Here is a 23,762-nt window from a genome sequence, read left to right on the forward strand (position 1 = left end):
TGATACTGACCAAGATCAGCAGGTGACAAACATCCTAGTGAGACTGACCAAGATATCAACGGGTAACAAACATCTTTGTGAAAATGATCCAAGATGAACAAGTGAAAAACACCTAATTCAGGTTGGAGATTTCTCTGTCACACCCTCAAGGTAGGGGAAGATTAGGTACAATATGTATTGTTCAGTTATTAAAATGTCTTTAAATAGCTTTAAAAAGAATTGCACTTATTGAACTAAAGGTAAAGGTCATTGAAAATGAATTGCAATGTAATGTTATCCTTGGATGAAGGAGGTACACTTTAGGTTTTATTTCAAATTGCACACTTATACAGTGACCGATATAAGACAACACTTTAATCATCAGGAGAATCAGTACTATTACAATATGTCTCCCTTCCTTTAAAGGGGAGACTTATATTGATGGACTTCCGAAGATCAACTGCAGGTGACAAACTGCCATGTCAGATACCATGGACATCAACAGGTGATAAATACTACTGCAAAGAATAACCCTAGATCAGTAGTTGACAAATTACTATGCCTGCTTCTCCAAGATCAACTGGTGACAAACCGCCATGTCAGATACCACAGACACCAACAGGTGATACTTACTGAGGTAAGACTTTCCCTAAGGTTACAAACAACTATGTGACACTCCTTTGATCGATATGAAACAAACATTCATGACAGACCACTAAAGACCAAGAGGTGACAGAAACTCATGTCAGACATTGCAGCATCCTCATTAAATTTGCAAATAGTATGCCAAATATTAAACTCCAGCTAGGTACTGGGGTTATATGTATCTTTACCATATTTTATCAAGTTCTTGTCTTTTCTTTGAAAGAAGTCAACTGGAATTCATAATGCAAACATTTACAACACTCACTTCACATGACAATCTTCCGAATGCTTTTGCAGGTGATATAGAAAGCAGTACTCACCAGAAATGGCCCGCTTGTAAACTCCTTGTATGATGGCAATAAATCTGAACAGTCCAAAAGCCACATAGAAGTCCCAGTTATCTATAGGGGGGATACCCATTTTCTGACAGTACTCAGCGACAAACTCCTCAACAGACGGACACCCAATTTCCCGCATATCTACATCACCTGATTCTGGAATAAGATAAAAAAAACTTTGAAATCAAAACCGTAAAGTTTGCACTGCACAAAAAACAACCTTTGCAATAGAATATGTGTACATGTGTTAAAGATTTCAAAAGTACTACGTTTAGAGTTATTATGATCCTACACATGCAATAAGAATTTAGCCAGGCAATAATTACAACTAACAGACGAATGACGATACAAAAGACTTTTATTTCTGAATTGTCTACAATTTACTTCAAGAGCAATTGCTTGTTAGAAAAAAATAAAAAAGATTTCCATCATTTTTCCATATTGTAATACTAAATTTAGAACTTTTAGCAATTATGAGTTGAAAACTAATTGAAGTCAGCCATCTTGTTTCCCATGCAAACATTTTGTTCTTACCTGCAAACATAAAGAAATCACTAGGCAGGTAATAGTTAACCATCGCTGAGAAAAGGTCTGTTATGGGGTCTCCTATTGTAGATAGCTCCCAGTCTAGGACCCCAATCACTTCAGGTCTGTCGGGATGGAATATCAGATTGTCGAGTCTGAAATGGGACAATTTGTTAGTAAGACATCCTGCAATTGAAATATTTGGCAATATAAATATTCCAACTTGTAAGAATATTTCATAAAGAGACCACACCACCCATCAAATGTTAAAAGTAACTTGATATCAGCAATGGTAGGCAGAGCTCATTTAATCCCACCACCCATCTGACCTAACTTAATACAGGTGCCTCGCACCTCTTCATATGATTACTCATAGAACAGCCCCAGGATATCTACTTGTGAAAAGTTTTGTATTTAACATCGAAATTTATGTACATACATTTAAGCTCGGAGATGTCACACAAGTTATTTTTGCCTTTATGTTGAAAAATATTACCTTGTCCATGTTGAACCTTGCATGGAAATCAAAGAAGGATTTATACAGCATTTAACATACAATGTTTGTCAAAATTAGAGTGGGGAGAGTTTACTCCGTGCATGGGCTTTATACCTTGTGATTGTGAATAGCAATGTTTTAAGGAATCTTTGAGACCTTCTCATCATTCCTGACGGAACATGAAAATTTATCACGTATTAAAACAGCAATTTCAGAATGGAAGATTATTATCTTTAGTCATTAGGTGTCAACAGTTTGGTTCTGAGGCCTGCCGATACCTGAAGTCTCCATGTACCACTGTGACTCGTTCGTCTGAGGGCATGCGTTCAGTTATCCACCGCATCAGCTTGTTCATCGACTCAATCTCCCGTGTCTTACTCGCCTCGTACTGACGTGCCCACCTGGTGAAGTTCCGCTTTAAGTAACCACCTACAAATGATAAATGTCAAGGTCAACAACCAAACTAAACTGAAGGTCAATTTTGCAAGAATTTGTTATTAAAGGTTTTAACTTCCTCTCTTCTAAAACTGCTCTTTATTTTCATTTTATATTACTTGATTTTATTTGATATTTATTTGATGTTGGTAAGGTAATTTCAAAAGTTTAATAAAAATTCCAATTAAAGAGAAAAGATAATTGTCACCTAAGAAGAAAGTTGCAATGTAGTGGAAGGTACGCTGCACGGCTCATTATCATAAATGAACATTTAAGGCAATCAAGATTTTAGGCTGCAAGATAATTTTTAAGTATATCAACCTTAAACCACAAAATGGCGAATGAGGAAAATGATTGTCTAAAGATCACATAGCCATACTATATTGATTTGTTTCCTCTGACCTTTTTTGCCAAAGCTATCAAGGCCGGCAGCACTGATGTCCACCCGATGGATCTGACAAAGCGTGTCTGCCATACACGAGAACAGTTCCCTCCGCTGGGCTTTGGTCATACCAGGTAGTGACCGGTCAATAAAGATCCGACCCTTCAGGTACTCCATTATGTAAAATGGTGTCCCAATTACACTGTCAAAATAATAAAGACGTAATGCCACAACTTAAAATATTGTTGATGCGGACAGGAACCAATTTACTAATCAGTCCTCAAGTTGTTCTAAAAGCTTCTTTTATGAATTTGAAAATCATTACTGATTTTTTTTTTCATATCTGAGCTTAGGGTTTTAATTTGATGTCTATAAATGAATCTGAACAACATGTATTTGGGCCCTGTATTGTACACCCATCTCAACTTGGAAAACAAGAGTAACAAAGGGGCAGAGCAAAATTTGCCTGTAACATGCCTCGCAGCATCCATTTCTAGCTCATTGCATAACATACAAACAGGATATTTCAATTATTTCTTGCATATATGTTGAATATGGAAAACATACTGTACTTTACTTTAGTTATAAGAGCTCCTATTATGGCATCAGTACTGGTTTACTACGTACCTAGGGTCTTCACAAAGTCCATACATTTTAGGCATGGGCACACCATGTTGTCCAAGAGCCTGCATCACTTGAAATTCTCTCTCTACAGCATGGGCTGATGGCAGTAGCTTTCCTGGCTTCAAAGGAAGAGTACAGGAAACAATGTCAGTTTGCTTTCAAATCAAGTGTCCAATTAAAGAATTACACAATTTTATTTCTAGCAAACTATCAAAATATATACACACATGACATAACAATTTCCTTTTTTAACATTAAGAAGCAGCAATATCAGAGATGCATAAATGTTTTCTTTCGACAAAGGGTATCCAACACTATCATCGGAGATCATATTTGTCGAATGACAGCCTCTTGACTACCAGTGAATGATCAATCTGTTTACAAACCGGTTTCTTGCGGAGGACGAGCTGTTTGCCTCCATAAGATACATAGTAAGTTGGATTGGACTGGCCATGCAGAAAACAGCGGATGTGAGGAGGATCTGAAATTTAAGGATGCAAATATATTGCTATCTTTTCAAATATCTTTGACAATCTAGCCCGCGTTCTAGCGTATTAAAGTCACGAATCTCACAAATATACAGAAAATAATTATAAAATAAGCATGTGTAGTATTTCTTAATAGGTAACCCCTATCATCCAGTCACCTCTCTATATCTTATACTGTGGCTTTGTCATCATCTAGTTAAGTCTAATGACTAAATAATATAATTACAATGGAACCCCTGTCACCTCTGTATCTATAGAGTGGACTCTCAACAAGAGGCCCAATGGACCTACATCACTCACCTGGTATTGATGTCACACTTGTAATCTTAAAAGTGGACTAAAATACAGCTACAGGCAGAATATCAGTGTTTGATTCATAAGAACCTTTCAAAAGTTTTAAACATATGACGCCTGTGACCTTGAGTGTCGAACAAGGACATTAGGTTGAAAGTGGGTCAAGGTCATTCATTTGAACAAACTTGGTAGTCCTTCATCCCAGCATGCTACAGGCCCAATATCAGTACCCTGGGCCTTTTGGTTATTGAGAAGAAGTCGTTTGAAGATTTTAAGACATTTGACCCCTGTCACCTTGAAAGTTGGTCAAGGTCATTCATTTGAACAAACTTGGTAGTCCTTCACCCCAACATGCTACAGGCCCAATGTCAGTACCCTGGGCCTTTTGGTTATTGAGAAGAAGTTGTTTGAAGATTTTAAGACATCTGACACAAGTGACCCTCAACATGGGTCAAGTCATTCATTTGAACAAACTTGGTAGCCCTTCATTCAAGCATGCTACAGGCCCAATATCAGTACCCTGGGCCTTTTGGTTATTAAGCAGAAGTTGCTTGAAGATTTTAAGATATTTGACCCCTGTGACCTTGAAAATTGGTCATTCATTTGAACAACTTGGTAGCCCCTGATTCCAGCATGCTACTGGCCAAATATCATCATCCTAGGCATTTTGGTAACTGAAAAGAAGTTGTTTAAAGTAAAAAGTTGACAGCGGACAGACGGACGATGGACGACGCACCATGGCATAAGCTCACTTGCCCTTCGGGCAGGTGAGCTTACAATCCAGCCACCTTTCTACCATGATTGTTTCTGAATTCACAAGCTGGAAAGTGATAAATATATCTAAGAGATAACCAATGGTTTCTTAATTTTGACTTATTAAAAACAGATGGTTTGTCCTTTTTCATTTCAGCCATCACTTTACCAATTGTCGATTAATCCCGCCAGCATTTAAGGGGAAAGACTTTTTTTTCAATAAAATCCCTTTTCAGCTGTCTCCAAATCTGGCTTCTTTTAGTTGGGAATGAAGGTGACTGGATAAGCAAGGCCCTGCTGTTAAGATATGGAGAGGATCAGTCTCTTTCAGCCCTAACTTACAGTAAGTCGCCCCTAGCCCCACAGTAACAGTATCCCCTACCCTCTACAGTAATAGTCTCCGCTTCCCCCCCACTTACCGTCTCCCCCCCCCCCCCCCCCCCCCCCAAAACACCCTCCCCCCCTTCCCCCACAGTTACCGTCTCCCCCTCCCCCCCAGTTACTGTCTCCCCCTCCCCCACAGTAACAGTCCTCCCTACCCCCACAGTTACCGTCTCCCCTACCCCCACAATTCCCCTACCCCCACAATAACACTCACCCCTACCCCCACACTAACAGTCTCCCCTACCCCCAAAGTAACAGTCTTCCCAACTCCCACAGTAACAGTCTCCACTACCCCCACAGTAACAGTTTCCCCTACTCTGACCTTGAGTGTCGAACAAGAACATTAGGTTGAAAGTGGGTCAAGGTCATTCATTTGAACAAACTTGGTAGTCCTTCACCCCAACATGCTACAGGCCCAATGTCAGTACCCTGGGCCTTTTGGTTATTAAGCAGAAGTTGCTTGAAGATTTTAAGATATTTGACCCCTGTGACCTTGAATATGGGTAAAGGTCATTCATTTGAACAAACTTGGTAGTCCTTCACCCCAACATGCTACAGGCCCAATGTCAGTACCCTGGGCCTTTTGGTTATTAAGCAGAAGTTGCTTGAAGATTTTAAGATATTTGACCCCTGTGACCTTCAAAATTGGTCATTCATTTGAACAACTTGGTAGCCCCTGATTCCAGCATTCTACTGGCCAAATATCATCATCCTAGGCATTTTGGTAACTGAAAAGAAGTTGTTTAAAGTAAAAAGTTGAGAGCGGACAGACGGACGATGGACGACGCACCATGGCATTAGCTCACTTGCCCTTCGGGCAGGTGAGCTTACAAACCAGCCACCTTTCTACCATGATTGTTTCTGAATTCACAAGCTGGAAAGTGATAAATATATCTAAGAGATAACCAATGGTTTCTTAATTTTGTCTTATTAAAAACAGATGGTTTATCCTTTTTCCTTTCAGCCATCACTTTACCAATTGTCGATTAATCCCGCCAGCATTTAAGGGGAAAGACTTTTTTTTCAATAAAATCCCTTTTCAGCTGTCTCCAAATCTGGCTTCTTTTAGTTGGGAATGAAGGTGACTGGATAAGCAAGGCCCGGCTGTTAAGATCTGGAGCGGATCAGTCTCTTTCAGCCCTAACTTACAGTAAGTCTCCCCTATCCCCACAGTAAGACTCCTCTACCCCCACAGTTAGTCTCCCCTACTCCCACAGTAACAGTCTTCCCAACTCGGACAGTTACAGTCTCACCTACCCCCAAAGTAACAGTCTTCCCAACTCCCACAGTAACAGTCTTCCCTCCCCCCACAGTTACCGTCTCCCCCTCCCCCCCAGCTACTGTCTCCCCCTCCCCCACAGTAACAGTCCTCCCTACCCCCACAGTTACTGTCTCCCCTCCCCCCACAATAACAGTCTCCCCTACCCACATTTACAGCCTCCCCTCCCCCCACAGTAAGCCCCCTCCACCCCCACAGTAAGTCTCCTCTACCCCCACAGTAAGTCTCCCCCCCCCCCCCCCCCCCAAAACACCCTCCCCCCCTTCCCCCACAGTTACCGTCTCCCCCTCCCCCCCAGCTACTGTCTCCCCCTCCCCCACAGTAACAGTCCTCCCTACCCCCACAGTTACTGTCTCCCCTTCCCCCACAGCAACAGTCTCCCCTACCCCCCCCCCCACAGTCTCCCCCTCCCCCCCCATTACTGTCTCCCCCTCCCCCACAGTAACAGTCCTCCCTACCCCCACAGTTACCGTCTCCCCCTCCCCCCCAGCTACTGTCTCCCCCTCCCCCACAGTAACAGTCCTCCCTACCCCCACAGTTACCGTCTCCCCTACCCCCACATTAAGTCTCCTCTACCCCCACAGTAAGTCTCCCCTACCCCCACAGTAAGTCTCCTCTACCCCCACAGTAAGTCTCCCCTACACCCACAGTAACAGTCTCCCCTACCCCCACAGTAACAGTCTCCCCTTCCCCCACAGTTACAGTCTCCCCTTCCCCCACAGTAACAGTCTTCCCTACCCCCACAGTTACCGTCTCCCCTACCCCCACATTAACAGTCTCCCCTCCCCCCACAGTAACAGTCTCCCCTACCCTCACAATAACAGTCTCCCCTACCCACATTTAAAGTCTCCCCCCCCCAGTAACAGTCTCCCCTACCCCCACAGTTACAGTCTCCCCTTCCCAAACAATAACAGTCACCCCTACCCCCACAATAACACTCACCCCTACCCCCACAGTAACAGTCTCCCCTACCCCCACAGTCACAGTCTCCCCTACCCACATTTACAGTCTCCCCTCCCCCCACAGTAACAGTCTCCTCTTCCCCAACAGTACCAGTCTCCCCTAACCCCACAGTAACAGTCTCCCGTACTCCCACAGTTACAGTCTCCCCTACCCCCACAGTAACAGTCTCCCCTCCCCCCACAGTAACAGTCTTCCCTACCCCCACAGTAACAGTCTCCCCTCCCCCCACAGTAACAGTCTTCCCTACCCCCACAGTAACAGTCTCCTCTTCCCCAACAGTACCAGTCTCCCCTAACCCCACAGTAACAGTCTCCCGTACTCCCACAGTTACAGTCTCCCCTACCCCCACAGTAACAGTCTTCCCTACCCCCCCAGTAACAGTCTCCCCTACCCCCCCAGTAACAGTCTCCCCTACCCCCCCAGTAACAGTCTTCCCTACCCCCACAGTAACAGTCTCCTCTTCCCCAACAGTACCAGTCTCCCCTAACCCCACAGTAACAGTCTCCCGTACTCCCACAGTTACAGTCTCCCCTACCCCCCCAGTAACAGTCTCCCCTACCCCCCCAGTAACAGTCTCCCCTACCCCCCCAGTAACAGTCTCCCCTACCCCCCCAGTAACAGTCTTCCCTACCCCCACAGTAACAGTCTCCCCTACCCCCACAGTCACAGTCTCCCCTACCCACATTTACAGTCTCCCCTCCCCCCACAGTAACAGTCTCCCCTACTCCCACAGTAACAGTCTCCACTTCCCCACAGTAACAGTCTCCCCTACCCCCACAGTAACAGTCTCCCCTCCCCCCACAGTAACAGTCTTCCCTACCCCCACAGTAACAGTCTCCCCTCCCCCCACAGTAACAGTCTCCCCTACCCCCACAGTAACAGTCTTCCCTACCCCCCACAGTAACAGTCTCTCTACTCCCAGAGTAACAGTCTCTCCTACTCCCAGAGTAACAGTCTCCCCTATCCCCACAGTAACAGTCTCCCCTGCCCCCACAGTAACAGTCTCCCCTACTCCCAGAGTAACAGTCTCCCCTACCCCCACAGTAACAGTCTCCCCTACTCCCAGAGTAACAGTCTCCCCTACCTCCACAGTAATAGTTTTCCCAACATAAACTTACACAAACACTTATATCCATAATGCTGTGTTTCAACCTTTGAGAGTGAACAAAAGGAATAGAGTTACCATTTTACCTGAGGATTGAATGTGGAGAACGTTTTTGAGGTAGTCCTCCAGTCTGTCCATTGGCACCTTTAGGTGTTCTGCCACAGCTACGGTTCCTTCTACATAACCATGGAGGGGTACACCCAAGAACCCTTCCAACTCTCGAATCGCTACGTCAGGATTTGATACCTGAACAAGGAATAATACATTCATTCAAACAAAATTCTATATGTAAATAACAGATACCCCCTCCCCTGGTATTAAAAATGTGATCTCACATTCATAAACTGACCTTAATAGTATTGATGCCGAGAGCCTTTGCCGCCTTGAGGTTGCCACCGAGGTCGTCAAGGAAAACTGATTCCTCTGGAGCCACATCTAGTTGCTTCAGGCACATCTCATAGATCCGAGGGTCTGGCTTCCTCATCCCCACAACACACGACTCAATGATCTACCCACAAACAGATATTCTATGTAGATAATAGAATATAATGGTAAACAGTGTGTTAGAATATCTTAACTCTTAGTTCCATACTTTCCTATTCCTGTGGGGTTTAAACAAAAAACAAAACTTGGCCACTCTTATTTAGCACATTGCTAACAGATAAACCAAAATTAGATGAAAGTTGTTCATTTATATAATATGGACAGACCTAAGCTAGTGGTTTGATGTTAATACTTTTATGAGCCATGACAAAGACGTTCAAAGATTACATAACATATACAGGTCTGTCAGGCTTTACCCCTGAACATGTACCATTTATGCAGCAAGACTGGTACATATTACTGAATGCACTAAATTTCATTTGTCTAATGTTAAAAATTTCTGAAAAGTTGCAGAGAAACGAAACTCTTTGTGAACACTTTTAACTGACCTACCACATCAAATAGACTACGGCTGAGGGGCAGGCTGTTGCTGGAGTCCCTGCCAGGCCAGTGCCAGTTGTTTGTGAGAAGGGCAGTCTTCAGTCCCTCGGCTCTTACACACTGAACTGCGTCGATCATCTGAGGGTAGGGTTTCCCTAGGTACTTACCAAAGCCTCGAAACAACTCGGCCACGTCAATATTCTTCCCTGTCTGTAATAATACATGCATGTCTGGTTGGGTTTGTGCAACTTTATAAGCGTTAGAGTAAATTAAAATAGTTTAATCATTTTGGTAATGATATATAAAGAAACTATTGGTACCTGTACTAACCATTACTGATATACATATTGTACATACGGTATGTCAATATCGAAATGGATGTTGTCTAGTTCTCTGCATATTTTCCATAGTTTTGAGAATGACAAATCATTGCTAGTGTAAAACATAGCCTTGCATATTCAGCACTACATGTACATTGCAATCAAAAAAAAAAACATTATTAAATATACTTTTTTTAAAAAGAAGAAAAAGTGGGAAACCACAATAACAACAGTATTTACTAGGCATTAATGTATTGTGTACCCAGAACTAGTAATTGTACATCAGAAATCCGATTCAGAAGACAAGTAAATAAGGTGAACAAACCAAGTCAAAATACTCTTTCTGGAACACATCAAAGAACTGTGTGACAGAGAGCTGGCCACTCTCCAGTTTATTCCAGGACCCATTGCTGCCGCCTTCCACTACGACCCGCGATATGGACTTTGGAGGCAGACCTTTAGCTTTCTCATAATCTGCAGTGCCAGAATGTTAATCATTAATTTTATAAAAATAATCTAATATAATTTAATTATGCTATATCACATAATACATGTATCATGTAAGATCATGATTAGTTATTAATTACTGAAAAAAAAATGTTTATATATTATCTACAAGATAAAAACTCTTGGATATAAAAGTATTAAATGTGGTCTTGTTGATGATAGGATTTCCAGGTAAATACTGTGAATAAGTCCTTCTTGCTATTATTTTTCGAAAGACATTTCAGTTCTGGAAAGGAACAACAATATATGTTCCTTGTTTACTGGTGCATGAATGAAAGTTCATGATGCATCTATACATTGTATCTTTAAATTCATTTATAATTACATTATGATCTATTCATCATTTAGAATGTATATACTGATTAGACAAGGCCATCCTCGAAATTCCAGGGGTTACGCTCATTTACGTTCTCTTCACAATACCTCATGACAAAATTGAAGGTTCTGTACAGGCCACCTTGCAGGTAATACAGTTAAAACTAGTATGATACTTTGATGTACACCAAAAGAATCATGCAGAGGCATCACAGTAGCATTGATTGACGTTAAAGCCGGGCGTCGCTCCTATGTAGTCTTCTAAGGACAGATATCAGCCTAGCTAGCAATTGGTCAGTTATTTTTACCCTGAAATCAGTCAAGCTGCTACCTTCATGCCGTCAATTTGTCATGACATATTCCAGGGGTGCAGAGAATGTAAGTGAGATAAGTAAACCCTGGAATTTTGAGGAGGAAAATCATCATTATAAATATCAAGTGGAGCCTGGTGTGATAGACTTGATATGAAGAAATGTTTCTAAAATCAATAAAAAACATTGTCTACCATTATTGTTTTTATCACTAGTGTGAACCAAAATATTTATTGAACTTGTTGTCTCGAGAAAATAATCTTTAGATGCTTTCAGTGACAAGAATCATGCACTAAATTTAGTCACAATTGCATGGCAGAGCAAATCGCTGAATGCTTAATGTATAGTCTATCACTATCAGGGACCAAATCATTCTCAATACTAGATACTCCTGCAGCCACTAAATAAATATGTAACAGAGCGTACTCTTAATTGTCAAACAATAGGCAGAGACACACAATATTATACACCCGACACATATATATATTGATCCAATATAACTGCACTATATAACGAGTATTACCTTCAAACATCTTAAATGGGGGAGGGACAATAACTCCTCCAAGATCAAAGATCACTGCCTTGGTTTTTTTCTGATTGGGCGCAGCCATCCTCCTGACACCTGGTGGTGAAGCGGTACAAAGGGCAGGTAACAAGACTCTACTGGAATCACTGAATGTCTTTCCTAATAGGTTAGGAAGGAGTACAGAACATCTCAGCATGTTTCCATCTGTAAAAATAATATATCACTGTGTTTATCCTAGTTTCAAATATTTTTATATATTAAAACCATATCAAAAAGCCTGGTTCAAGTTAATAAGGACTTTTAAATACAATGAGGGAGATCTCCTTCATTCCACATTTCCAATGAGGGAGAAAGTGTGTGAAATGTGACTGAAACGGCTTTGTTCAATTTATCTTTCCCTTTTTATGTTTTCAAATAAGTCCAAAAAGCATTCATGTGATTCAGACACACCTGTTATGATCATTACACACACCCAGCAGTACTGCCATTTATAAAGATTTGAAAGAAAGATGGCCTTGAAGATATGTCATACATGCCTTAATTATGGTCAATACAAATGACCTCAAAATATTAATAAGACAACCTTGAAATTAAGCCGGCTTTGAAATTATCCTGGAAATCCTTAATAACCTTTTAAGCTATGGTTTTAGAACAGTGGTATCTCTCCAATTATTTTGTGATATATCCACAATCACAAAAATCTTTTGAAAAGCATTAATCAAGGATGTTTAAAGATAAGCATCACCTACACAATTAAATTTAAAGATAAGCATCACCTACACAATTAAATTTAAAGATAAGCACCACGTACACAATTAAGTTGAAAGGTAAGCATTACCTACACAATTAAGTTTAAAGATAAGCATCACCTACACAATTAAATTTAAAGATAAGCATCACCTACACAATTAAATTTAAAGATAAGCATCACCTACACAATTAAGTTTAACGATAAGCATCACCTACACAATTAAGTTTAAAGATAAGCATCACGTACACAATTATTTTTCTATTCTGTTTATTGGTCTGACAAACTCACAACCAACCATTACAATGGTTTCATATTACAAACATATGTATAGTATCACATTAATTTCTGATAATATTTGTATGAATTAAGACATCCATGTACATTGCAGGAATATCAATACTGTTTTAGATGTGTGTGTCACCATTTTTCTTTTGAGGAATAAGCTGTAATTGTGTTTGATTTACACTTCAGTAAATAAAAGTACAGTTATAATATAGATATCTTTATCAAAACTAGTGTGAAAGTACTCTCCAGTCCGTAAAATATCACTGACAAATATTATCACAGGTGTCAACCTCTGAAACCTTCAATGAAGGAGATTGGTCGCATTCCACATTTGCAATGAGGGAGAAAGATTGAGAAAGGGGACTGAAACTGCTTTGCTTATTTTATCTTTCCCTTTATTTGTATAAAAATAACTCCTAAAGGCATTCATTTGATCCTGACACACCTGTTATGATCATTACACACACCCTGCAGTAACTAGATCATTTGACCACAGGATGTAGATTTTTGGTTTGTGTGTGTTTGGACTTGAAACAGAAAACGATTTGATTTTTTTTTATTTGAGGGTGATCTGTCAATTTTGGTCAATATGAAGGAGTCACCCTCCGTAATGATGGAGTCTCCTTCCTAAGGAGGGAGGGTTGACAGCTATGATTTAATTCATGTAATTAGTCAACACATTTATCCTACCTCAAATAGATTTTTATAAACAATATTATTAAATGAGCAACTTGTAGAAAAAAAATCACATCAGCCTATTTTTCTTTTTGTTCTCCTTGATATGCCTCCACTTAAGAGAGATATTAAGTTACTATTACCATCGTTCAGTCCAGGATTAATATAAGCTGTAATAACTTGTTTCATTATAGCTGTAAACTAAATAAAGTTTAAATTTAACATTACCTCACTCAGTAACACCAATCACAGGCCTTATTTTTACACGATTATAATTATATGTTAGGTATATTGGCAGACAATCACACGATGATTCTAGATGTCCATAGCAGATAAGGTTATGATACATAGTAGAAGACAAACTACAGTCCAAAGTGTGTTTAGCAATAATACTGTATAAGGCCAAGGCAACAAAATTTTCATATCATAATCATGGCCCATGGGGTGAAGTACCGTTTCTACATTCACATAAACAATTCATTGTGTTTAGCATTACTGCATATAATAAGAAAACATATTGATATAAAATGCATGATAAATGACCAAGACGTCGTGACCTGTTTTAAACTTCTTGACCAATAAAAGGTAAGCAACCGAGCTGGCTCGGCGGATTGTTGACTTTCTGTTCGGATTTGCACCGACACTTTTTAGAGTGATCTCCCCTTACGAAACGTCTGACTCACCAAAACGATTTCTGCAGAGGAGCAGATTATACTTATTATCCTTTTAATAACAACACAGATGAATACGTTGAGCGCGGATTTTGTGATAGGTAAGATGTCACAAACTTACTAATTTCACTAACCGTAACATGTGTTCTTATAGCTTTGGAATCAGGTCCTAGCAACATACAAATGTAAGTCCTTGAGTTTTGAAAGAGTTGGTAGACCAAATTACCAAAAAGGTAACCCATCCTTACAATAATTTACACCAAGAATCACTGATGAATCACAGGACGGATTGAAAGCAGTCAAACATTCTTGTTGTATACTAATTCTTGCCCAAGAATGTCTATCGCGCGAGCACACAGGACAATTTGTATTATTTTAAAGACAAATTAAGCCACTAACTTTTAACTCCAGAAGATGTGTTTGTCAAGTGATTATAAATGGGGGATTTTGGCCCAAAATATATAGGTTTTTTTCTTATGTACAAGAATAGAATAAAAGGTTAAGATTTTAATATGGTATATAAGCCATTATCTAATTAACTCATTCTCCTTTATTTTGACATGTTTATTTTTACAATTTTGGTATAGTTTCAGCATGCAGCTAGTATATAACATCAAACACATTTGATCTACAGTAGTTCTAAAGCACACCAAGTGCCGTCTAGGCTATTTGGGGTCAATCTCATCCCTGGCTCCTCCAGCCAAGGCCTTCAACTCCCTGGCCTCTCTTTTCAGAGGCTCTCATTCCCGAACCTAAAAAAACTGACTCGCTCAAACTCAAGACTGACTCTATAAATGTATATACTATAGATCCAGACTCCTTCTAAAATTCTTCCCTAGGTACTTTTAACAATCTATACAACATTATATTAACTATTCATGAGTAGGTCACCAATTGTACATAGGTAATAAGGCATGTGCAGCAATTTAATCTTACTTATTATCAGACTTCTAAGCCAAGTTTCCCCTACCGAAACAACGATACAAGATGTACCATATGGCAATGACAGTTACCCCTGCCTAGGCTTTTTTGTCAACTTACATTTAACATCCAAGTTAGCGATACAGGGCCTCTTGCTTTTTTCTTTTTCTTTGAACAACATTCTTAGTTTTTCACAGACATTAACTAAGTGTTTTCTGTCACTACCAAAAAACAATGACAGACAAGATCTATTTAAGTAATACTCATCCAACGGACATTTGCATGATCAGATGATAGTACCCGCAATATTGGACTATTTTGTCCTTATTGCTTTCGTTTCTACGTTTTAGATGTTACCACAATCTTCTTTGTACAAATGTATATGCTCATTTTAGTTTTATTAAGATCAGTTACAAGTCCATGTGATAACGCGACATTTAAACTCTTATTGACATTATGGTTTAAATAGAGTTAAGCCTGTGTACATAAATCCAAATTTAGCTGGATCGATAATGTAAATACTAGTCAAAAGCTTGAACTTCAGAGTACAACATGTAGGGTACACAATGGACAAGTTTCTTTCCAGATTTGGTGGAAACAATTTGGTTTTGTTTTGTTGATGACTTGATGTATGTACATGTACATGATTTTAAAAATTGAAAAAAATTTAAGAAATGGATCAGTGCTGTAAATTGATAAAAAAAAAATTAAAAAAAAATTAAATGGAATTTAATAATTATATATGTTTATGTTTAACGATAATAATTTTAAGAAAGTTAATTCTATGAATATTTTTTGCAATGCAGTGTTGTAATGCATTACCTGAATGACTTACAGTGAGTCAAGTTGTGAATGAGTTATATTATTTAGCCAGTTGTGACAAAATACCTCGATGGTACATTAGTTTATTGACATTGTGGTAAGTTTATTGTAAATTATACATGTACTACAAGTATGTTGGAGGTTAAACTCTGAGCAGGTACGCATATGCTGCTAATTAAAGATCAATGGGTCTGAAATAAAAGATGTATTGTATCGGTTATAGGCTTAGGATATATCTGGGACGCTCAGAATTGGAACAATTTCACATTTTCAATTATTAAGGCAAGATTATTTGACATTTTTAATCAAGAGGGATATAGTGAAATTACAGGTATCTCTAAAGGTATGCTTTAATTTACAGAGAATTAAATGATACAATTTTATTACTGTCATATACAAGAAATTGCTTGATTTTGACTGTCAGCTCGCAAATTAAATATTGAAACTGGGCATTACCTGTTGGCATTGATAGAACTAATATATTATGTGCAAAGTGTGATCTTAATGATATAGAAGAAGAGTTTCATTTTGTTTTAGTTTGCACAAGCAATACATACGTAAATATCCTGTTTAATATATTTACACCGATCATGATAAGTCGTAAGGCTTAAGGTAAATAAAGAACTTTAACTTGTATCTGCTGAAGAGTCATTTAGTATATTTCAGTATATTATTTCAGTCCTTAGTTCTAGTGAAAAGCCTAGCCTTTCAGTGCTTAACTGATTTTAACTTATTATTTTCCATTTCAGAATTTCTATTTATTGTATAAACACATTGCAGTTAGATATAAGGAATGGAAATCCCTACAGGGACGAGTTCAGGATATGGGATTACTTCAAGCACAACATGACTATCTAAATCTAATTATAGATAATACAAAACTGGACCACATTACTGGTTATCCTCTACAATGAAGTACTTGAAGATTTCCTCCTTGGTGCCTGATAGGGACTGGAGGTCCCTGAAAGGCTGTGTATGTGCCACACACCCCCTAAAGGTATTCAAATGTTGCTGTTTTGTGGTAGTTGGTGTGCTGATTATAGAACTTATGTTCTTTAATATGTTCATCATGTACGGATACCACCTGATGAAGGACAACATCACCCCGGTACTCAACAAACAGAGCAATTCTTGGATCGATAAATTTGCAGAAAGTAAAATGGTTAGAGATTTTGTATATTCAGGGAAGGCAGGTGGTTTTGTTTCCTTGATACAACAGACTTTGGAACGTGTGTACGTCGCGTTTCCAGAAGATGGATCAAATCGTATGAAAGTTGGGATGCTTGGACTTGATGTTTCCCATTCTGGAGAATCACTGTTTTTGTATAGACGCCTGTCAAGACGACGGAAGTTTATGTATGAACACCTGGTGGTAGATATTGGTGCTAATGACGGATTCCTGTCCAGTAACTCTTTCAACTTTATACAGTGGGGATGGGATGCCATCCTTGTGGAGCCACAGACGAAACAGCTGAGAATGGCAATGCTCAATCTACGCAGGTAAGTAAGGTGACTAGGTCACTTGTTTTTGATAGTCTATTGTAGTGAAAAAAAGGAGTGACCCTATATCAACCCTGTGTGGTATAATATCAAAGTTTTACTTTATACAAAAACAATGTACATATTAACCGTCAACATTTCAACAAGACCAACTGGTCCTTTTATCAAGCTATGACTGAGTGAGTGATTTGTATTGTTTACCCGTTGAACACTGTGATAATGTTTATCCCCCGCTTTCACCGAGGGGATATTAATTTGGGTTTGTCAGTTTGTCTGTCACGATTCGTTTCCGTGCAATAACTACAACAAATGTAAACCGATTTTCTTCAAACTTGGTAACAGGGTTATATGCTTTAAGGGCTCTGCCAAGTTCGATGACTACTTTCAGCGAACTTTATTTGGCGGAGTTATGGACCCTTGAATAACGAAAAACATCATTATCTGCTGTTTCTGTTCATTAACTCTCGCAAATATTATCCGATTGTCTTCAAACTTAGTTACAGGGTTCAACGCATTAAGGGCTCTCCCAAGTTTGACAACCGGACCCCATTTGGCAGAGTTATGGCCACTTGATCATTACTCTAACAAATATTAGCCAAATTCCTTCAAACTTAATAACAATGTTTATGTTCCTCTGTCTTTCCACCAATCTTGGTTTTCGTGTGATAATTGCTTTAGATATTGTGCAGATATTTCAACCAAATTCTGTATGCACATCCGACTCATGCTAAGTTTGCCAACCGATGTGATTTGTGCATATTTACGGTTAATTAATGAGGTGAGTAAATTCTGATGGATTAAACGATTAATTTACACCGTAATACCTACATGTTCAGTAAAAAGTCTTTAACTTCTGTATAAGGCTTGTTTTTTTCTTCAAGTCTCAAGCTATACATTATGTCTCAACAGCACGATACTCATATTTCTAACCCTAACCTCAATAATGTTTACCTACAATGTCTTGCAAGCGGGGGATATAAATTCCACGAATTTGCTTGATAATTTTCAAATGTCACTCAACCCAGGACGTTTCGTCTATGGAAAGAGAGTGTGGTTATTTTGTCTTCCATTTGACATATCAGCATTAAAATAAAGCATTCACATTGTACTTGTGTCATTTGAGTGCAATGTTATATTGTCATGGTTTTACAGCTGATGCTACATATGCCTGGACTTAAAGGCCAGAAAAGATCTGGGAAACTCGTTCCAAAGGAGAACATTATTTTGTTGTCATACAAGGCTTCCAGAGTGTTCAGCAATGCAAGAATCTTCTCCCAAGAATTAAGATACCCCTGTCTCATCCCAATAGACAGTAGTATGATGAATAGGGTCCTCCCCAAGTTAAACTGAATCGCATGCATTGCATGTATGTATGATCTGTCACTATTCATTTTCTTTATTACACTATATGTGGTAGTTCCCTTTGCACAACTGTAGCTTCATACACATGTTCACCAACTGCATTTGGAGGGAGCGCAAAGTTTTCGTATCTGTCTGTCTGTCCATCTGTCTGTCTGTTGAGCTTATGGTGTGTTGTCCGTCATCGTCAACTTATTTTTTGAATGACTTCTTCTTTAGACCTGGAGGACTTTGGACCATGATATTTGGCCATTAGGTACCTGGGACAGAGTGCTATATAATTTCCTCTAATATATGACCTTGACCTACTTTGAAGGTCACAGGGTTCAAAATTGTAAAAACCTTTATTAAACAACTTCTTCAGTATATCCAGGAGGCCTAGGGTACAGATACTTGCCCAGTAAGTACCTTGAACAGAGTGATATAAAATTTCCTCAAATAAATGACTTTGACCTACTTTTATGGTCACAGGGTTAAAAAGTGTTAAAAACCTATATATAACTTCTTTTTAATAAACAGGAGACCAGAGTGCTGATACTTGGCATGTAGGTACCTTGGATAGAGTGATATATGTAGGTTCCTCAAATAAATTACCTTGACCTACTTTCAAGGTCACAAATGTAAAAAGTGTTAACAATTTTAAAACATCTTCTTTTGAATAACCAAGAGGCCAAGAGCAATGATATTTGGCCAGTAGGTAATTGGGACAAAGTGCTATAAAGTCTCCCCAAATAAATTACCTTGACCTTCTTTCAAGGTCACAGGGGTCAAACATCTAAATAACTAAACAACTTCTGATGCAATACCAGGAGGTGCTGGGTGATGATATTTGACCAATAGCATGCTGGGATAGAGTAGTATAAAGCTTAATTTAGTCTGGAACATTCTTATACCAAGGAGACTCAAAAAGTACTTTTATTGAGAATATTTTCCTATGATTGCTCAAATATCCAGGTGACCAATACAGGCCCTCTGGGCTTCCTGTCTTTTGTTGGTATGCATGTACAACCTTACAATGCTGTAGTGTTACTAATTATGGAATCTTCCAAGGATCATTTTAAATGTCACGCTGTCTGGACATGATGGCACGAGGCCTCACCCGATTACATTATATATTTTGAAAGCAGGCAGAATTGCATTTTAGATTGATGGGTCAGAAGTTGAGGTCAAGGTCACTATTTCTATTATTCAATCCCCTGTAAGTAAATAATGTCAATAAGAATGGATTTGCCCGAAAAACTGGTTGCTGTAATATATGCAAGGAATGGCTTTGAATCAGAAGTCATTATGTTCTTGTTGAAGCCAGCACCATGTGCATCTTTGTCAGACTGGAGGTCAAATTGACTGAACCTTTGACAATTGTTAGACACAGACTTCAATCCTTTGAGTCACTTCTCCAGCATAGATACCTGTCTAAAGAATTTTACCCACTTTTGTTTCCTTTACAGGTACAACAATCCGTATCGAGATGGCAACCAGACTGTGAGGTTTGTGGAGGCAATCATCGGTAACAGCGATGCTATGGTGGACTTCGTGAATACTGACGACATGGTATCGATGGAAGGCCATGTCCTCCAGGAGAGGGACTTGTACGACAAAAAGCTTCGCCAGAGTCTAATCAAGGTCCAGAGTCTCAGTGTAAAGACTTTTGTCACAAAGTACGGCATCCCACGCTACTTCGGTATTCTGTCTATTGACGCTGAAGGTGGTGGAAACACAGTAAGATTTCACACTTCTAACAATTACGACTAATCTAACCAATAGTGCAGATATTTACAATTACTGCAACAGATGTAGCTGAACACATTTAATGGTTTGTTCTTACTGTCCTAAACTGAAAAATTCAAACTTCACTTTCTCTGAGCAAGAATTTTATACAAATTCATAAAGCACAATCAGTGAAATGTTTAATTGTGATGTGTTGATGACTAGTTTGACATGTACACTCACTTTCATCAGAAATTGATTGTCACTAAAGGCCAGACAAAATATATATATGTTTCGTGGAATATGTTGGGAAAATTAAGGGGTAGGTATATACGTAGGTAGGTAACAAATTTATTTCAACATATAATTGGATATGGTTTGTATAGGAGAGTGATCTTGACTTTAACTTTGCTTCTTTGACAATTGCCTTAAAATGTTTTAGGGTATGCACAAAAAAAATAGGGTTGTAGGTAGGGTTACCGATTACATCTATGATCAATTAATCATTGAACAGTTTCGTATCTTATAAAATGTCACAAATATTTCTTTCCTTTCAATTACTTACCATGGTGCATATAGAATCACCATCGGCATCATGCTAAACGTTAGCAGAGCTGTTCGACATTCGTCCCGATGTAAAATAGATGATTTTAATCTTAAACCAGCCACCATTTCATTGATATGATGCCACAGTTTCCTCTAACTATTGAACTAGACCCCACAAGTTTGAGTAAGTGGAGTTTTACTATACTTTAGTATAATATATGATGCCACAGTTTCCTAGACCCCACGGGTTTGAGTAAGTGGAGTTTTACTATACTATAGTATAATATATGATGCCACAGTTTCCTCTAACTATTCAACTAGACCCCACAGGTTTGAGTAAGTGGAGTTTTACTATACTATAGGTAACAGTTAAAGTATGGGTATGAGGGATATAGCAAGTTTATGATCCCTCGAGGCCAGGACTATTTCCAGAGGCGAAGCCGAGGGAAATAGTCCTGGACGAGGGGGATCATAAACTTGCTATATCCCGAAATACCCATGCTTCAACTATTTTATTATACCGATACAAACACTCCCTTACAATATTCTAAATATTATTAGACAACAAATTTTCAACAGTTGGGACACTTTAACAAAACTAACATTTTCTTGAGAATCAACATCAGAAAAAAACAGTATTTGCAATAGCATGAAATAAAGGATATCACATGTACAATAAACAATAAATCACAGTTTTTGCTTGAAAATTAGCAATAACATAAATGCGAATTCTGAATTAATTTGATTACGCTGATTGGTCAATATTCGGATAGACCCCGCCCAAGATGTCACTCAATTTCCCGCATTTTCCGAGGGAAATAGTTTCAAAACTATCGCACCCTTCCAGACGAGCTATTTCCCTGGCATGCAGTTAGAGGGGAAATAGCTTGTTTATGTGGTTACTTTGGTATAGTGTAAAATAAGTAGAGGTATAATAATATACAGTTATAGAATGGGTAGGAGGGAAATAGCACATTTATGGTCCCCCGAGGTGAAAAACTATTTCCCGAGGCGGCGAAGCCATCGAGGGGAATAGTTTTTCACCAAGGGTGACCATAAATTTGCTATTTCCTGAATATTACCCATTCTATAAGTGTTTTATTATAACGAAACAAATTATTCACCCAGTAAAGGCAATTTAACAAATGAATTAATTATTCATTTCCTTTTACAATTTCAAAGACTGAAAGAGAGGAAAAATACAATTGGAAGTACTGTATGCATCGTCGTTGATGATATACAGATGGAAAATAATCCCTTCTTTTTACACACACATGGTTACCATAAGTAGAGGACATGTTTTATGTATTTACAGATTCTCCATAGCTTTATGGAACTTGGGTACCGGCCAGCCTTTATTATCTATGAGGATTTACACGAACGTCAATGGGAAACTCCTGCAGAAACCATTGAATACCTGGCTGGGAAAGGGTACAGATTTCTGTCCAAAAGAGGCTGGAATAACATCCTGGAACACATGACGGACAGTGATGTATAATACCTAACAACATACAAAGGCTTGGTGTAAAACCAGCGATTCTCACTAAATTAAAATAGTGCAGTCATTTGCATTCCTTATATTAATTCAATTCAAAGACAAACAAAAAACTTGTCTGGTATTCTGGTAATAAGTTTCAATGTCATAACTTTTCTTTTCAAGTTGAAAGATTTCAATTTCGTTAGAACAGTTGAAGGGCATTACTACTGATCTTAATATTTTGTGAAATTGTGCAATAAGGATAATGACATATAATGATTAGCTTGAAACATGTGGAAGCTTGAAACATGTGGATTCGTTATTGTTTATTACTTTATTTTCTTCCTTTCACATGAGTAGTGATATTTATTTGTTGGTTTAGTATGAAGTACTGAAACGGTAAAAACGAATGAATATTTTGAAATGCAGAATTTATATTGAAAACAGCTAATATATGGTAAATTTCAGATGTCATTTACAGCTTCAAGATAAGCTGATAATAAAGTTGGAAAATTGTGGTTTTAACTACAATTCTGTTTATTGGCAATTATCCCCAGGTCCTCTAGGGCTTGTCATTTTATGGACTCTCCCATAGTCCCCTGGGGTTTGTTATAGTATGGAATCTCCCATAGTCCCCTGGGGTTTGTTATAGTATGGACTCTCCCATATTCCCCTGGGGTTTGTTTTATTATGAACTTTCCCATTCTCCCCTGGGGGTTGTTATATTATGAACTTTACCATAGTCCCCTGGGGTGTGTTATAGTATGGACTTTCCCATAGTCCCCTTGGGTTTGTTATATTATGAATTTTCCCATTGTCCCCAGGGGTTTGTTATATTATGAATTTTCCCATTGTCCCCAGGGGTTTGTTATATTATGAATTTTCCCATTGTCCCCAGGGGTTTGTTATATTATGATCTTTCCCATTGTCCCCTCGGGTTTGTTATATTAGGAACTTTCCCATAGTCCCCTCGGGTTTGTTATATTAGGAACTTTCCCATAGTCCCCTGGGGTTTGTTATAGTATGGGCTCTCCCATAGTCCCCTGGGAATTATCGCCTGCTCGATAACCAAACAACTTGGAAGTGAAGCAGAAGTAAAACCAATCAACCAATTAGCCCAGTTATTTCATGAACTTTCCCATAGTCTGGGGTTTGTTATAGTATGATCTTTCCCATAGTCCCCTGTGGTTTGTTTTATCATGAACTTTCCCATTGTCCCCTCGGGTTTGTTATATTATGAATTTTCCCATTGTCCCCAGGGGTTTGTTATATTATGAACGTTCCCATTGTCCCATGGGGTTTGTTATATTATGGACTTTCCCATAGTCCCCTTGTGTTTGTTATATTATGAACTTTCCCATAGGCCCCTGGGGTTTGTTATATGATGAACTTTCCCATGCATAGTCCCCAGGGGTTTGTTATATTATGATCTTTCCCATTGTCCCCTGGGGGTTG

The 23,762-nt window shown here is 38.9% G+C and overlaps 2 protein-coding genes and 1 long non-coding RNA gene across 6 annotated transcripts in view; 2 read left to right on the forward strand and 1 right to left on the reverse strand.

Moving 5' to 3' along the window:
• The window catches only part of LOC110458554 (acyl-CoA dehydrogenase family member 10-like), a 28,493-nt gene extending 14,530 nt beyond the window's left edge, over nucleotides 1–13,963 (reverse strand). For 2 of the 3 annotated variants that reach the window (XM_021510305.1, XM_021510308.1), the window contains exons 1-12: nucleotides 13,862–13,963; nucleotides 11,591–11,797; nucleotides 10,260–10,408; nucleotides 9,627–9,824; nucleotides 9,040–9,198; nucleotides 8,777–8,936; nucleotides 3,811–3,905; nucleotides 3,428–3,543; nucleotides 2,821–3,002; nucleotides 2,262–2,412; nucleotides 1,497–1,642; nucleotides 945–1,118 (exon numbers count right to left, since the gene is read on the reverse strand). In XM_021510305.1, the coding sequence (XP_021365980.1) occupies nucleotides 945–1,118; nucleotides 1,497–1,642; nucleotides 2,262–2,412; nucleotides 2,821–3,002; nucleotides 3,428–3,543; nucleotides 3,811–3,905; nucleotides 8,777–8,936; nucleotides 9,040–9,198; nucleotides 9,627–9,824; nucleotides 10,260–10,408; nucleotides 11,591–11,789 (1,729 nt within the window). In that variant the 5' untranslated portion in view covers nucleotides 11,790–11,797; nucleotides 13,862–13,963. Of the gene's footprint in view, nucleotides 1–944; nucleotides 1,119–1,496; nucleotides 1,643–2,261; nucleotides 2,413–2,820; nucleotides 3,003–3,427; nucleotides 3,544–3,810; nucleotides 3,906–8,776; nucleotides 8,937–9,039; nucleotides 9,199–9,626; nucleotides 9,825–10,259; nucleotides 10,409–11,590; nucleotides 11,798–13,532; nucleotides 13,754–13,861 lie in introns of those variants that run through there. The other variant, XM_021510306.1, reaches the window with a different exon arrangement.
• Nucleotides 68–2,272, forward strand: LOC110458556. The gene is made up of 3 exons (XR_002463809.1): nucleotides 68–150; nucleotides 406–616; nucleotides 2,221–2,272. It is a non-coding gene; the product is annotated as an uncharacterized LOC110458556 (long non-coding RNA).
• Nucleotides 13,964–13,980: 17 nt separating the features above from the next.
• On the forward strand, nucleotides 13,981–22,986 carry LOC110458555. 2 transcript variants are annotated; one of them, XM_021510309.1, is made up of 4 exons: nucleotides 13,981–14,076; nucleotides 16,468–17,218; nucleotides 20,026–20,296; nucleotides 22,146–22,986. In XM_021510309.1, the coding sequence occupies exons 2-4, from the start codon at nucleotides 16,629–16,631 to the stop codon at nucleotides 22,326–22,328; spliced, it is 1,044 nt and encodes a 347-aa protein (XP_021365984.1). In that variant the 5' UTR covers nucleotides 13,981–14,076; nucleotides 16,468–16,628; the 3' UTR covers nucleotides 22,329–22,986. The 2 variants fall into 2 exon arrangements, with proteins under 2 accessions (XP_021365984.1, XP_021365985.1); XM_021510310.1 differs by lacking the exon at nucleotides 13,981–14,076 and adding an exon at nucleotides 14,086–14,160.
• Nucleotides 22,987–23,762: the final 776 nt, after the last annotated feature.

Source organism: Mizuhopecten yessoensis, unplaced genomic scaffold (assembly GCF_002113885.1).
Source record: "Mizuhopecten yessoensis strain PY_sf001 unplaced genomic scaffold, ASM211388v2 scaffold9651, whole genome shotgun sequence".
Classification (NCBI taxonomy): Eukaryota; Metazoa; Mollusca; class Bivalvia; order Pectinida; family Pectinidae; genus Mizuhopecten; species Mizuhopecten yessoensis.

Excerpts from the sequence above, each read along its gene's own strand:
- LOC110458555 (XM_021510309.1), top strand. The coding sequence starts at position 16,629 with ATGAAGTACTTGAAGATTTCCTCCTTGGTGCCTGATAGGGACTGGAGG. Across the intron at positions 17,219-20,025 it reads GCAATGCTCAATCTACGCAG|GTACAACAATCCGTATCGAG; the intron begins GTAAGTAAGGTG and ends TTTCCTTTACAG. Across the intron at positions 20,297-22,145 it reads CTGAAGGTGGTGGAAACACA|ATTCTCCATAGCTTTATGGA; the intron begins GTAAGATTTCAC and ends ATGTATTTACAG.